The 14,320-nt window shown below is 40.1% G+C and overlaps 1 protein-coding gene across 8 annotated transcripts in view; it reads right to left on the reverse strand.

Annotated features, from left to right (window-relative positions):
* The window catches only part of kmt2cb (lysine (K)-specific methyltransferase 2Cb), a 93,608-nt gene that overhangs the window by 48,063 nt on the left and 31,225 nt on the right, over positions 1-14,320 (reverse strand). For all 8 annotated transcript variants that reach the window (XM_086272724.1, XM_086272722.1, XM_086272723.1 and 5 more), the window contains 8 exons: positions 13,483-13,686; positions 12,185-12,294; positions 11,923-12,032; positions 9,611-9,773; positions 9,312-9,483; positions 7,404-7,518; positions 4,640-4,815; positions 4,105-4,457 (listed from right to left, as the gene is read on the reverse strand). In XM_086272724.1, coding sequence (XP_086128850.1) covers positions 4,105-4,457; positions 4,640-4,815; positions 7,404-7,518; positions 9,312-9,483; positions 9,611-9,773; positions 11,923-12,032; positions 12,185-12,294; positions 13,483-13,686 — 1,403 coding nt within the window. The remainder of the gene's footprint in view (positions 1-4,104; positions 4,458-4,639; positions 4,816-7,403; positions 7,519-9,311; positions 9,484-9,610; positions 9,774-11,922; positions 12,033-12,184; positions 12,295-13,482; positions 13,687-14,320) is intronic.

Here is a 14,320-nt window from a genome sequence, read left to right on the forward strand (position 1 = left end):
TGGTTTTATAGCAGAGACAGCAATGCGTTTGACTAGTCTGGTATGAATAGAACTAGTCATTGCTGGCTATCAGGAATCCAAACATCGAGCCAGTATTCTGCCAGACACCCTCTGACAGTACAGATAGCCTAGTCTTAAGGAGGCGCCCACCATTTCAATCCACAAGTTCCCATGTCATACTGATCCTGACACACACATGCACCTGCTACGCATCTCTGCCAGGGAAGGGAGTAACCATGACAACCAACATCCCAGGGTCTGTGTGCTCTGGGCTCATGACTGTGCAGCTTGCAGGTGCTCATCCGGTGCTGATGCCAGAGAGTCAATTAGAGAGATGGGCCTCCAACCATCTCCAGCCATCAGCTATTGACCAAGCTGAACACGCATTCACATTCATATTAACACCTTACTTCCTATATCTCCTACAGTGAATAAGGTGATGGTTTAGATAAACATGCAGCTCTGATTAATGCAGTGAAGGCCTAAAGTCAGGCCTCGCCTGCATTCACAGAATGGATCTAACAGCATCTGTCAGTTAAGTCACTGTAAGCCTGTTGTTAAACCCTGAGGGGTGGTGAATCCTGGCAGGTGATGAACAGCTCCAGTTAATGACTTTAATTGCATTACACGAGTGGGCAGCTGGCAGCATAGTCATCATCACATGTTTTTTAAAAAAAGGAAAAAGTGGGGAAAAAAAGAGCATAAATTAAGTACAGATTAGTTCTTTTTTTAAAGTGTCCTATTAATACCTAGTGAAAAATTATAACTGTTCAGTTCAGAGCCTTTAACCCCAAACACTATATTTTAAGTAAAAGGGGTATGACATGTTAAGAGAAGGGTAGGAATAATACTGTTTTGTGTTTACTGTTAACTTTAAAAAGTTAACAATTAAAAATGTATGCACAATATAACAAGTTCACTCCACATGTCTTTAAAAACCACAACCAGTAACTCACTGCCTCACCAGGTAAATCCAGTAATGAATAGGGATGGGTATCGAAAACCGGTTCTTGTTGAGAACCGGTTCCCACTGTTTCAATTCCTTGGAATCGTTTGCCACTTTTAAAAACGATTCCCTTATCGATTCCAGTCGCCCCGAATGACGTCATCACGTTGAGTAGCGTCTTTTACCCAGTAGGAAACACGGCGCCTGAGCGGCGCAAACGCTCAAAAGTTTGGTTACACTTTATGAGAAAGGATGACAACAGGGCAACGTGCAATACTTGCAAAGTAGAGATTTCATCAAAGGGAGGAAACACTACGAATATGCAAAAGCATTTGCTCAAAAAACACGCGATTGCTTTCAACGAATGTCGTGTTTTTGATCCGCTCCGGACTAGCGAAGCTCAACCCAGCAGCAGCGGTAGCGTTTCCACGTCCTCTCCCGTTAATACTGCAGGTAACTAATCAATTAGCATTGCATATTATGTTAGCGCGATTTACCTTATTACAAAACCTGCTATTACTGTGCGTTGCATTTAGATAACCATGATGAGAGAGACAGAGTCTGGCTGGCTCAGATGCTGGCAGTTCTCGCTGCAGTCTACCGGTAGCGTCTCCTTTCAGGCCAGGATAGACGAATGTCACCCAGCAGTGTCTAAGTTTGTGGTCAAAGGCTTGCACCCATTTGCCACAGCAGATGCCCCCGATTTCACTTTGGTAAGTGAATGTGTTTAATTGTAGGCAGGACATTACTGGATATTCTTGTGTAATTGCTACAGAATAATTTATGTTAAACTTTGTTATTGCTACAGGAGAATATTAATTTTATTATTTTACATATACATTTTTTTTCCTGGGGACCCTGTGACACCCCATTGAAGAGCCGTAGGCTGTGGATCTCTTAAGATCTCACTGTTGGGTTTGTAAGGCCATGTTACTCCTAAATTTCTATCTTGTTCAAAGAGAAGATATAAAACAAAGTTCTAAGCTAATCGACTTTAGTGTTCTCCTTTTTAAAAAAAAAGAATCGATAAGAGAATCGATAAGAGAATCGATAAGGAATCGAATCGTTAAACAGAATCGAAAATGGAATCGGAATCGTTAAAATCTTATCAATACCCATCCCTAGTAATGAAACAGTGAATAGCTACAGGAAAAGTAAAATGAGAGAACATTTATATGGTGAGCAGTGCGGCCAAGCTGTGTGAGTAATAATGAATGAATGAGCCAATATAGCTCAAAGGCAGGTTAGCAGTCAGGGGATCAGCGATATCACCATCATGCTACTGCAATCCATTCTCTCATCAGTGGAGTCTGCTGCTTAGACAAGAGTGGGCAGCAGAGCTGCCACTGGCAACCCCAGCTAACCATATATTTCACTGATATTGCACTCCAGTGCTGGCAAATCTCACAGGCACCAGAATTGAGATGCAGCTCTGAGCTTCATGCAAGCATTCCAACACTGTGCAACTTAAAGTGGCAATAAAGCTTGCACCATAATGCAATACAAACAATGGAACTACCAGGAAGAACAGTCAGATGCAGTTCAATTTTATTATTACATGAATGATGCTTCAGCTTCGGGATATCCGTAGAAAACTGGTGTGCACATCAAATCTTGAGTAGAAGTTTGAATTCAAGTTCAGTACTAAAACTCTTTGATGGTTATGCCTTGAAAACATCCATTCCACTTATCTAATCCTTGGTTGTGTAGGGGCTGGAACCAGTCCCAGTTGCCACAGGAAAGAGACAGAGTACACCCTGGACACATCACCAGTCATAGGGAGACAACCATTCACACACACATTCACACATATGGGGAATTTAGGATCACCATATAACTTAACCCCAATAACTGCATCTTCTGGACTGTGGGAGGAAGCCAGAGTAACCGTAGAGAACCCACGCAGACACGGAGAGAAAATCCAGACTCCAAAGACGGTGGACTTGAAACCAGGACCTGCTTGTTGTGAGGTAACAGTGCTAACCATGGCGCCAATGTGTTGACTTGAAAACAATATGTAATCAGTTGAAAATTTTCTTCTTACAGAGTTACAGTTAGAACACAGAAAGTTCTTACGGAGGTACAGCTACAACACAAATGGTAAATGGAACAGTTCATATATAATGCTTTTCTACTCTGAGCACTCAAAGCGCTTTGCACAACTTGCCTCATTCACCCTTTCACACCCATACACACAAGCACTTCTTTCTATGTTCTAAGTGGTTTCTATGTAACATTCATATTTGGAACTTAAATCAACGGCCATATTTTGAATCCAGCATGGCTGAGACAGCTTGCTGTGCATCATTACATCATAACCTGCTTCTGAAAACCACAAGGTAAATGGGCTACGTTTTTTCCCCCCAGTGAAGAATCACTAGCAAATTTTGCCAAGTTGATAAGTTAGGCTGTTACCTGCAAAGTTTATTTAAAGCTCAAGCAAAATCTGTCAACTTGGTGCCCGTCTCAAGTAGAAATGTTTTATGTTAAATTTTGATGCATGCTAGCAATATTTGGAAAAAAAATAGGTGCTCCTTGAAGTAAAGCAGATGATCAGTTCTTCATTAATAGTGACAGACCTTACATATAATCTTCCCCAGAGACAGTATGGGGAAACAAAGTACTTTACATTTTCAAAACACAGAATTACAAAGGCTATAGAGTTGCTTTAATCTGTTGCTGGTAGGACACCATCTGTTTATTTGGGAGTCCTCATAAAGGCCTCCAAATAAAAGAGGGAGTGCTTCTCTTTAGTGTTTGCCCAAACAACTCTTCAGTACTTTAATCTGCAACAACTGTGACTTTCAAAACTTTATCAGTACTGATGTTACAGCACAAATTGATGTTTCATAGCCGAGACTTTCAACTGCTTCTGCGTGGATAGAGGCTGAGTCAATGAATCCTTAACTACAAAGACAAAAATGGTCTTTCATACTTAATCATATAACCTCAGTGTTTGCTATTTCATATAATCAAAAGAATAACTTTCCTTGTCCTTGCAATAACAAGATATGATTAACAAGGTGAGAAACAGCTTAGATTCTTATGAGGGATAAATTTGAGCACAGATGAAAATAAAAGATTTCAAGATATCAAAAGACAAGGTGAAAGGATCTTAGTGTAATCTGTGTATAATCTAATCTGGAACAAAGACCTACCAGGCTTCGTGTCTGATGTGGCCAGCTTCTCCTCCTGGACAGTAGCCTGTAGATGCTCTGGATCTGAGTGCAATGGAACAGCAAGTAATTCCGGTTTTGGGTCTTTGTGCATTTCAGGAGGCAGCTGATTGCCAAGTTCTAGGTCTGTGTGCTTTTGAGCCAGCTGTACGCCAGTCTCAGAGTTTGTGTGCATGGAGGCTGGCTGAGGGCTGAGCTCTGGGCCGGTGTCCATATCCTCTGGATGTAGCGCCTGCTCTGCAGCAGGAGACCTGCAGTTGGAACAAACATAGTCCTCTCTGGGGTGGATTTCTGCTTGGCCTGAGTTCTGACGCTCACACTCCAGGTGTAGCCATCTGAAAGGAGTGCAAAGGAATTTAAGAGAGTGTCTAATGGGGCAATCCTAAAATTTGAACTATCAGTATGCTATCCAAGTGTTTCACCATGTTACCATTAAACAGCAGTGTACACCATAGTAAATAAGGATTAAAAAGGAGCACTGCATGTGTGGTATTACAGTTAAACACAAGTCCCTTACCTTTTACAAGTGTGGCAGAATACTACGTCTTTATGGTGCTCAGGGTCCAAAATGCAGGCACACATAGGACAACACAGAGCAGGGTCCTGATTTTGGACACAGTTCTCACACAGCAGGCTGGTGTGGTGCCACTGGCCGCTGGTTCGCGTTCCACATTGGAGGCAAACTCTGCAGTTCTGAGGAGAAAATGAACATGAATAAATAAGTGTAGTATGAATTCAGTGCTTCTGCTACACTGATTAGACATTTCAACCATGGAGTGGGAACCAAGCATGAAACAAACAAACAAATTTCCCACGTGTGGGACTAATAAAGGTTATCTTATCTTATCTTATGAAATCTGTACATACCCAGAGTTCAGTGTAAACATATAAAAATCTCAGTGTGAGTATATAAAGATTTGTACAATGTAAAATCTAAAGATAGACCAGGGAACTGTGAAAAAACATAAACAAAAATAGTGTTTGATGAAAATGATAAACTGGGCAATTTTCTGACGAGGAAAATACTTTGGACAACTTTTCAAAAGGCACTTTTATTAATAATCCACATTTGAATTATTTCATCAGTAAGCATTTATATTTTTTTATTATTATTTTTGATTAAGAGCACAAAACTTTAAAATCTTGGCACCAAAATATTCAGGTTACAGCCGCAAAACTGCAGGATACTGCCAAGTAGTGCTACAAATGGCCAAGAGCTGGAATCCAAGTTGGATTACAATAATCAAAACATGGAGGACATCTGAGCAGCGTTTCTGGCTGATTCTTTTTAAACAGACAATTATCAGATGTAATCAACCTTTTATATTTTCCAGCTTTCTTTTCCCCCTGCACACACATACACACACCCTTTCCTGCAGAGAAGACATTTTTGGCAACACAGTTTTGGTAAATGGTTTAATTTACTCAAGCATAGACATTTCTATTTATCATATGGCCCAAAATAACAGGAAAATGTGTATATTTCTTTAAACAGGATAACGCAAGCATTGCCTTTACTGTTCGCCAATCAACCAAGCTTGCACGCTGAGTAACCCCTGTAGCGCTTAGTTTGAATGAGGGGGAGAAATTACTTGAAACTTATGATTAAAGCTGCAGTCCTCGTCAAGAGTCAGTGGAATGGCTTGTTGAGCACAGCTTTGTGAGTGACAGAAACACAGTTTAACTTGAGCAAATAAATAGCAGCCAGTGTTTTTAAGGGAGTTTCCACACCAACAATATGAACCAGTAAGCAGAGTTGTCTTGGGATTAAAAAAAAGCTCACTTGGTTTCGATTCCCCTAGTACGTCACTTGAGTGTCACTGTTCATTTAAAACAGGAAATGAAGAAGGACTATTATTAATATTATTGTATTCCTAGATAATCATTACACCACTACTGACTTTATCCACTGACATGCAACACACCAGCACATTGAATTTTTGCTGACATATTAACATTCAAATTTTTACTCTCTGAAAGAACCCCTCTGCTGGGGCTACATTTGCTTATTGAATAATTTAAAAAAAAAAAAAAAAAGATATATATATCTATCTATATCTCTATATCTATATCTCTATCTCTATATCTCTATATCTCTATATCTCTATTATATATATATATATATATATATATATATATATATATATATATATATATATATATATGTGTGTGTGTGTGTGTTAGCTTTACTTTGATAGCAAGATTGTTAACACAGAGTTTGTAATTGCAGAGAAATACTCTATTAATTTTGAGGATGTCATTTTCGAGCAGGAACCTCAGAAATGTCCCTTTGGGTTTAAGAGGTTGGGGTATTAATGTAGTTTGAGTTGCTGTGGGATGGGGGTGGGGGTATAGTAGAATTTTTTGTATTCTGTCTATTTTCTGAAACAACAACAACAAAAAAAAGATTGAAAATGAGATTTTATATTGTGAGCACTTCTTTTCCACAAGACATAGTCATTAAAACTTGCCTTTAACAAGACTGTATGCACTTACTTTAAATTAGCGGCTTACTCGGCTAACTAGCCTCTGAGCTCGGGTAAACCTTTTTCCTATGGTACGCAGTCAACAATTCTAGTGTTCATACTTAAAGCCACATCACAGGAACTTCACAGAACACCGAAACTGGAACAATGACTCATTTTTCATTGATTTCTACTTGAGTGAGACGACAATGCTCAGAACAAAACTACCACATGAGCGGGGACATAGGATGTAGGCAAGTGTTCCAGAGAAGCAAGTGCCAAGGCTGTGTGTGTGTGTGGGGGGGGGTGAAATGCCCCTGTGCTGAGTCAAATAGAGAACCAAGAGTAAAGACCTTGCATCACCCGCTGTCTCTACTGATGTGCCCTACTCAAACTGGTGCTGCAAAAAAACATATTAGGCGGTGTGCTAACCAGCCAGCTGAGTGGCAAGCAAACCATTTGTGCATGAGCATTCACACAAACATAGTGTTATCTTCCAGCGCTGAGGCTGAACTGAAGTCTTTAAATGATCAGCTGGTCTGAGTCATTCGTAACCACAGAAAGCACAAATTGAAACCATCAAAAAGCTACATTCTCGTGGGTGTCATATGCAAGGTCCAACTAACTTAATTTCTTTTCCATTTAATTGTATTGTTCAATTTTGTGATTGCACCAGATGAATCAATGCAGTTATTTGAAACACTTTAATCTAGTGCAAATACTTTTACTTGCAAGCCTGTTTTTTTTTCTTTGTTTTCGGTTAAATTTTTTTTTTTTTTTTTTTAATTTCAACATTACCCATTAGTTGTTTCCTACCTGACATCTCCATCCGTTGGTGGGAAGAGAGTCTATAACAGGTTGCAGACAGAAGGTATGGTACCCTTTGTCACACATGTCACACACCAGCATTTTAGTGTCCTCTCCTGGATTCCTACAAAGAGACAGTAAAAAGGTTTTAGGGTTGAGATTTATTTATTTATTTATTTTTGTCTAATACAATGAGACAATGTCATTTGTAATGATATAGCTCTATGCTTCCTTCTGTAATCCATTTCTTCTGCTAAGACCTGCAAGACCCGACCTCAACTGTCCTACTGCATCTACAGTTGAATTCTCTGAAAAGCTTACAAGTTCTTTGCTCCTATCCAAGTATAAATCAAATGCAGTAACTTTTCAAGTCCGGGTCACTTTCCAATTTCCATAAATTGTAAGGATATTACATTGACGTTGAAATTATGTTTAAAAAACAAAAAAACAAAGCCATTCATAGAGAATTGCACTGACCCATCAGACTGTAGCAGGCTAATAAGATCAAAACAGAAAGTGATTCAAAATCCCATTGCCACCAGTCATGGTTGATCAGAAACAGATTATTTCCGGTCACTGGCCAAATGATCAGTGGATCTCTGAACATTACAAGTGCTAAACTGTTTACATGGTAATATTCAGTTATTGTGAAATCTGAGTTAGAATGACAAGAAAAAGAAGAAGGAAAAGAAGTAATCATATCTTCCTAACAAAAAACCTTAACACTGTCAGTATTTAGACAGCTAATGTTAACGTAATCCAGCAGGTGGCACCGTCTAAGGATATTAACTTAATCAAAGGTTTAACAACATTGGAAATATTTTTAGGAGTAAGAGTCCTCTGCATGATATCAGTGGTAGACAGATTTCCCTAATATTTTTTATGTGTAGTTATTTATTTATTCATTTATATTGTACCCACCTTTGCTTTAATCAGCCTAGTGCTGTGTTTGCGGGTTTCTGAGTGAGTATCGGCAACACTGAATTTGCAGAGAGCCATCTGGTCAAAAAATATGCAATATAGCTCTTCATGGGCCATTACAAATGTTGATACAAATAGCAAATGGCTAATATTAGCCGATTATAGCCAAAATTAGAACTGATGTGTGAATGAAAGGAAGATTTCCATGTTAGATTGCTATACAAATAATTATGAAACTTCACGCAAGCCCCTTGTTCAGGAGGATGAAGGTAAGAAAAAAAATAGAAAGAAAAAAATAGCTAACAGGAAAGACCGCTTCATACCCAATTTATTAATAGCTTTAAATAAAACAAAGTCATCTCTCTCACCACTTTTGTTCACACTAGCAAATGAAGTGACATTTGATTACTAGTTTTGCTAGTTGTACTATTATACCCAGTGCTGAGTTTAAGCTATAGCTATATGCTGATGATGTCATTTTTTTCATTACTTAATGTTAGTAAAGAAATGCTAGTATGCTGAAACATTTGTCAAGCTGATTTACAGTAGCCTTAAGCATGTAGCTGTGCAAAGGTGTGAGAAGTTGCTGCGCTGTCCATAATGCCAATGAATTGGCTGAAGTAAAAAGATCTTTAAACTAATCAATTACACTATCTAAAACTGCATCGCAAAGCTCAAGATATTTTGAAAAATATAAATATGCAGCTACAGGATGGTAATGCAATATTTAATACTCAATAGACAGTGGTTACCCCAGGCAAACAGGCCTGGTTGCAAACAGAGCTCTTGTGCTGTTTAAATAAGGTCAGAGGTTATAAGACTGAGCTTCAGGGTACAACGTCCAGTCAGCTCCTCACAAACCACAGAGGTAAACAAACAAGCAGTAAGCATGAAGCCTGGTAGCTTTACAGAAATTAAGAAAGGAAAAAAGTAAACAAAAAGGAAAAAAACAAAGTAGGGAAAACCGTTATTTAGAGGAGAGGGGAAGTGACTCACTTGCACGTCTGGCAGATTTTGCACTCAGGGCACTGCCAACCTGCCCTCCTTAGAGGGGTCACAGCCATGTCCAGGCATATCCCATGGTAATGCAGACCACAACTGGTGCAAAAGAGCTGGTCCAGTAGATCCCCTGGGCTATCACATAGTACGCAATTTATATCATCTACAACTGTGGACAGTTGAATGAAAAGAGAAGGCAAGAAAAGTTTATACAATGCAATTTAGTCTTAGTTTTGTTAAATATACATTATGTTATTTTCCTATGGAGTTGACACATCAAATTTTTCTGAACTTACATTTGTGAGTGGCCAATTCAATGTGTTCTGGGCATAAGAGTGAGAGACTTCTGATATCCTGAAAAGTCCCAGCTGCCCCCGCACAGGGGTAATGATAGAGTTGAGCACATCCTTCAGCACAGCACTTAATGGATGCTCCAAGGCGCTTACAGTATGCACAGTGCTGCGGAGAAAAAGAGCGATCTTAAAATATGTCTAAAATCTCCCTTTTCTCCAACTAAAACACATTTCTTAAACACTAACAAACGTAATGTTTAAATGGTCTATAAATGCCTGATTTCACGTTAAAAAAAATCACATCACATCACAGAAAGGTGTTCGCTCCTATGTTTTTTTTGTTTTGTACTTTAACCTGCCACATCAAAGAATACCTGTCAAATCAGCCAAGATCTGATGTGTAGCACTTCTTCTTTCTGGACTATTTTATCTTAGTATATTTTTGGGAAACGGTTTATTTGGATTAAGACACCTGTCAGGGCTCTAGACTAACTTTTTGACATGGGCGCACCGGTACGCCTAACTTTAAAAATTTAGGCGTACCGGCACAAAAGTTAGGCGCACTCAAATTTTTCAACCGCATCGCTTAACACCGCAGTTTTACATGTGCACTTTCTTTGGGGGGGGGGAAGTCCATACAGACAATATTAATTTCTAAATTATTAACTAACAAACTTGTGCTTAAAGTGCTTTGTCAATATTGTAGAAAATGTTAAAAACTTAATCATCATCTTGGCCTCCTCTGACGACCTGTTTGCTGCTGTCTGCTGCTGAAAGGCCGTGGGGAGAGGGGACACTTGGGCAGTGCATTTATCGCAGCATATAATGTGTTTCCTGGATACACTGTGCTTTTTCAGCATTCAAATATTGATGGCACCGTGTCAGAGCACTGGCTATGAATTTCAGACAGCCTCAGACAGTCAGAAATATTATAATTCTGATCATTTATCAGTACTGATACACATGAGACTTCATCAGAATTGTGAAAATCACAGCACATGCCTTTGTGTGAAAGTATCTGAGAATAAAACACAGGAAAACATGAAGGAGATTTTCCTGGTCTGGCTTTTTATAGCAGATAACTTTAAAAATATTCTGCAATTTTGCATAATTTTAAGAAATTTAAATTTCTTCAGTATTGAACAGCAGAAATTAGGCTTTCTTGTCCGAGGTCATTTAAGTGAAAAAAAGAAAAAGCGCTGTAAACAACGCTAGACTGGTGGGTAATAAGCGAATGAATAATGCAGAAAACAGATTTGAGACGGGAAACTGTTCCTCAAGTACAGAGAGAGAGAGAGAGCTGTGCAGGAAGTGTGATTTTTATCGTGGTGGAAGCAAAACAGCAAAAGTCAGAGGGAATTCATGACGACATTGATCAAATGTGAAGCGCAGTTTGCTGCTTCTTTTGCTGCAGGCTCAGTGAATTTTGGTTGGAGAGAGGCAAAACCTGCAGCTCAGAATCAGCGCAAAAAGACGTAAACACAGCGCGGACCCGAAGAATCGCTAAGCTCCGACAGCGTGTCCGTGTTCAGGCCGTCGGGTGAGAAAGCCGAGAAAGACGAAGCTGATTCTGATGTGTTGGGTCCGCTCCGTGTTTAGGTCTTTGTGTGGAATCCGTTAATGAATTGATATCGCTTTATTCAAGCTACTCACCTCTCTCCTCCACCTGCACTTTCAACTGGACCACGGCCAATCAGAGAGGTCCCGCCCCTGACTATCTCTGATTGGTTTAGTCCACGATAGGTGCATAATGTGTGTCTGTTGTTGACCACACGGAGAGTTACAGAGATTTTTTTTTTGTTACCGGAACAGTTGGTCGCACCTGTGCGACCAAATATTTATTTTTAGTCGCACCACTGAAAAATTTGGTCGCATTTGCGACCAAATTGGTCGCACTCTAGAGCCCTGCCTGTTCAAAGTGCCATTTCAGCTACCTGATGATCAGGCTAGAAAACCTCACCCCAATTCCATTTCTCTGAGTTCCATGAGTGTGTACTAGTAACCACTTGGAGATCAAGTGGCAGCACTACTAATGGGTAGCACACACGATGGGCAGTGAAAAAAGAATCAGAGCTCTTTAAGTAGTACCACTTCTGCCGCTAGGAGCCAAGCTGCCATGAGAGCTCAGCCCTGTTGAGTGGTGTGACCTTTTCCATTTCACAGCTGAGAGAGCCATGCTGCCAGGCCGACCTTTACCAGCCAGTCTGATCCATCAGCTTTGTTGTGTTTCACTGAATCAGTCCCTCCCCTGCTGCCCCAACACATTAAGATGGTGTTAACACCCATTAGTCCACGGATGTTCTCCCTTGACTCACCTTTGTGCTCCCTGAGTCAATGGCTCTGTCCACATTAAGCAGAGATTGTCCCTCGCCCTCACAAACACCGTCGGACCACAAGGCACAACTCTGATGTGCCCAGCATTGCCCTACAATTTAAAGACGGATGTGACAAACAAATAACTGAATCAGAGACAAATTCAGTATTAGCATATAAAGCATGTACACTTGTTAACTCTCCAAGTACAAATAATTACTGTTAAAATGGGATGTAGAAATAGGCTGAGTCCATTAGCCACACCTGACTCGAAGAGAGACTGGACGTTGAGATCTTCTGGAAGGCCGACATGAGAAAGCTCGTTCCAAAATCGACTGGCTGGGTCTGGCTCATCCTCGCAGCCTTCAGACCCACTGGAACAAAGAAAAAGGTTTTTAAAAAAAAAGTCATCTCAGCACAGATTTTTTTTTAACGTAGAGAACAGCTTAAAAATGCACTATGCAAGAGAAGGACAGCCTGAATCAACTTGAGAATAAATTGAGGACAGAGACATAAAGGTAGAGAATGATGTGCCGTTTTTACAAAAGCAAAGAAATGAAGACAGAGAATGAGCTGGGGGAAAAATGTCTGTCCAAGTAAAAAGCTGTGGGGGAGGGAGGTGGATGAAGAGGAGGAGGACGGGAAGGAGGGCCATCTTTTTTAGCGTGTGCACAAGAGGCTGGCTGTTCTGTCTCATAAAATCTGTTGAAAGGGATGCATTTCTCCAACTCCCTGGCTTCAACTATTGAGCAGCATAGGATGTAGAATACGTGGAGAGGGAGCATTAACATTTAAAAGGATTTCCAGGAAACAACTAACAGCCAAAATCAAGATGGGGGTTTCTGGGAACATGATGGGAACCTATTCCTTACACTTTTATTAGCAATTATGAAATGGTCTTCTCTCCTAATCTCTTTTTTTCTTCTTAATTTTTAGTCTTAAATGATATATTATGATATATCTATTCTCTCTCACAGCTAAGGGCTCAATGACCAATCACACAAACAGGACACCAGCTACTGGTTGGCTAGGCCTGTTGCCAAACCCATAATGCTGTCACTGGCCATTACAGTACTGTGAACCCAGAGAGACAACCAACTGGTTTCAAAGGACCAAAACAAATCAGGCAGTTGTCCAATTGAGCGCAGGAAGGGTCTTTTATTTGTATGATTTGCATTTGTGTGCATACAAACACAAGGCTCTTGTGTAACCTTTGCCTGATCTGGCATCTCATGGCCTGGGGAATACTGACAGTTGGGTGTGTATGTTAGGTGTGACCATATTAACCACCACTACTGCTTCATATTACCAGGATAACAAAATTCAAGTCAACTAAAAGAAAAATCTTTTTGATCAGACTAACAGCTTTCACAAGATTTCACAGTAACATCAGTGTATAGAAGCCAAGGACAAAAAAGAACAATGAAGTAAGCTGTTAGCAAATTTTCATTTCTTGCAGCTCATTAACTCATGACAAGGAAGCATTACAGATTGTGTCTTATTCCTAACCAACGATGGCAGCCAAACTATTTGTGACAACAGTGTCAGCCAGGCCTACTTACTTCTTCTCCTTCTGTCCTGAGGTGGTCTCTTCGGCCATTTTTGGCTGAGCAGTTTTATCACCATCGCTGCCATCGCCTGTTGAGCTCCCATCAGCTTTGTGGCTGAAGAGTGCTTCAAGCTGAGACGTGACGGTGAATACTTGTAGTTCCCCCTGACCCAGAAGGCTACGACCACCGCAGTAACAGAAGGCACAGAGACGCTCACTAAAAGAAAGAAAATGGGTGGTAGAGGGTGTTTAATTATATATACCTACTGTGACTTAATACAGTGCCATACATGTCACCATGAATTAAGGCCTCCTTCTTGTGGCACTGGGACTGTCTGTGCTGCAATATACATAAAACCTCACAAAGCAAAGCAGACAGACTATCACCACACATAGACACACACACACAGTCTCCCAAACACATACTGCTATAAGCAGACAACTTGTAAAAATTATAATGTATTTAAGTAACACAGACCTTGTAATTTAGAAAGAAAGAAAGAAAGAAAGAAAGAAAGAAAGAAAGAAAGAAAGAAAGAAAGAAAGAAAGAAAGAAAGAAAGAAAGAAAGAAAGAAAGACAGACAAGTCCGGTTATACAACAGATATTTGGATGTGCTAACAATCAACATTTTAAGTGAGAAAGCCATCTTGGAGACAAAGTGGTAAACAGAAAAGCAGCAGAACAGTGGCCAAGAGCTGGAAAGTTGAGTAATAAAGCAAGCAGCAAATATTTATCACATTAAGTGCTGAGATGGTACTGTTAATAAGATCCCAGGAGAGGCTCCTGATCTGCTTTCCATCACCAACATCGATAGAACAGACAGGCCAGAAGACTGATTGCAACCTCTAA

Source organism: Aulonocara sp. 'chitande type north' Nkhata Bay, linkage group LG18 (genome assembly GCF_057382095.1).
Source record: "Aulonocara sp. 'chitande type north' Nkhata Bay isolate Kocher_YH1m ecotype deep benthic linkage group LG18, A_spYH_male_GT1.1, whole genome shotgun sequence".
Taxonomy (NCBI): domain Eukaryota; kingdom Metazoa; phylum Chordata; class Actinopteri; order Cichliformes; family Cichlidae; genus Aulonocara; species Aulonocara sp. 'chitande type north' Nkhata Bay.